The 1,419-nt window shown below is 55.0% G+C and overlaps 1 protein-coding gene across 1 annotated transcript in view; it reads right to left on the reverse strand.

Moving 5' to 3' along the window:
- The window catches only part of LOC105817045 (liver carboxylesterase 1-like), a gene marked incomplete at its 5' end in the record, with an annotated part of 42,210 nt that extends 41,220 nt beyond the window's left edge, over positions 1 to 990 (reverse strand). The window contains one exon of the mRNA XM_012652659.1: positions 715 to 990. Coding sequence (XP_012508113.1) covers positions 715 to 990 — 276 coding nt within the window. The remainder of the gene's footprint in view (positions 1 to 714) is intronic.
- Positions 991 to 1,419: the final 429 nt, after the last annotated feature.

A 1,419-nucleotide genomic window follows, 5' to 3' on the forward strand; every position in this document is an offset into this window, starting at 1 on the left:
GAAATCCTGTCTCAACTGCTCTGGGTATCAGAGTCTTAATCTAGTAACAAAGAGTAATCACTCTTGTCCTTCAGTGAGCATGAGAGAATATGGGACGATTAAGCTGTGCCTTACAGATGTACAACGAACTCCCCCAGTGGTTCCATGTCAGTAGGGGAAACTGACATGTGGAAACCTGTGTTTTCTCTGCAAACCCTGGGGCCCCTGAGCAGTCCTGGCCGTGCTGCCCCCTCCCCAGCTGCCTTCACCTCCACCCCACCTGAGGAGGTGAATCATGCCTGGGTTGATGCATGCAGGTGTCTGAGGTGCTCTGGGCACGGCTGTGAGGCCAGCTGGAACCTTTGGGCTCTTTTGCCCAACTTGGCCTGGGCGATTGGGCACATCCACCATTGCTCTGCTCGTGAGTAGGTAGCTAGCACGCCTGGGCCTTGAGAGCTCATGAGAGCAACAGGCTGGTACATTCCCCACCCACACGCCTCCCCACCCACAGCCCCCAACGGTGCCGAAGGGCAAGACAAGAGAATAAGAGGATCATTACTTCTGACCTCCCTCGCCTGCTCAGCTGTTTCTTTCTGTTCCAATGCATTTGTCACCTTCTAACATATCACATCATTCATTTACTAATTTGCATGTGATTATTGTCTGTCTCACTGCACCGGAAGACCCCGTGGCTGTGGAACCAGCATGTCTGGGCCAGGGGTCCCCACGGCTTACCGGCAGCCTGCTTTTCTTGGTCAAGTCAGCAGGAGTGTAGATATTCAGGTAAAGACAGTCTTCGGACAACTTGAGAGTAATGTTCTCCTTTCTGTTGGTAAAGAGGTCGGAGAGCAGCTGCCCTGCCACTGGGTCCTGCGGGCACCTGGGCAGGGGAGAAAGAGGAACCTCTGAGGTCCAAACAGACCTGAGCAAGGTGTCTCCTGGGGCTGGGCCGACCCTTGATCTGGGAGGTTTCAGCCTGTAATTGGACTTGCCTTTGCCAGACTCGAGACGCTGGAAGGGGGAGGAGGCATCTGGGGGTCCCGGTGGGGCCCTGGGACTCACTAAGTCCTTTCAAGGCCAAGCAGAGTGAGATGACCTTGGCACCTCTCCCCTTCCCGGGGCTTTGGGATGCCCTGGCTCAAGGAGAGGAGGCTGCGGAGATGCTGACCCGCCCTGGGAGGTGACATTTCCTGCTGTCTGAGGGGCTCCAGATGGTGGCATGCAGAGTGACCCTGTTCCTGCACCAGGTAAACATGTTCCAGTCCACGGGAGACTTCGGCACACCATAAGAAGTCACTCAAATGGTGGACATATAGGGGCTGCAACAGGTCAGGGGTAAAATCTTTGTGGGACAACATCTGCATTCTAGTCCTGCCTCAGCCACTCATTTGCTGAGTAATGTTGGGTAAATTCCTTTCCTGCTCTGGGCCCCAATCTGCC

The sequence above is a fragment of the Propithecus coquereli genome, unplaced genomic scaffold (assembly GCF_000956105.1).
Source record: "Propithecus coquereli isolate 6110/MARCELLA unplaced genomic scaffold, Pcoq_1.0 Scaffold395, whole genome shotgun sequence".
In the NCBI taxonomy this organism is placed as follows: Eukaryota; Metazoa; Chordata; class Mammalia; order Primates; family Indriidae; genus Propithecus; species Propithecus coquereli.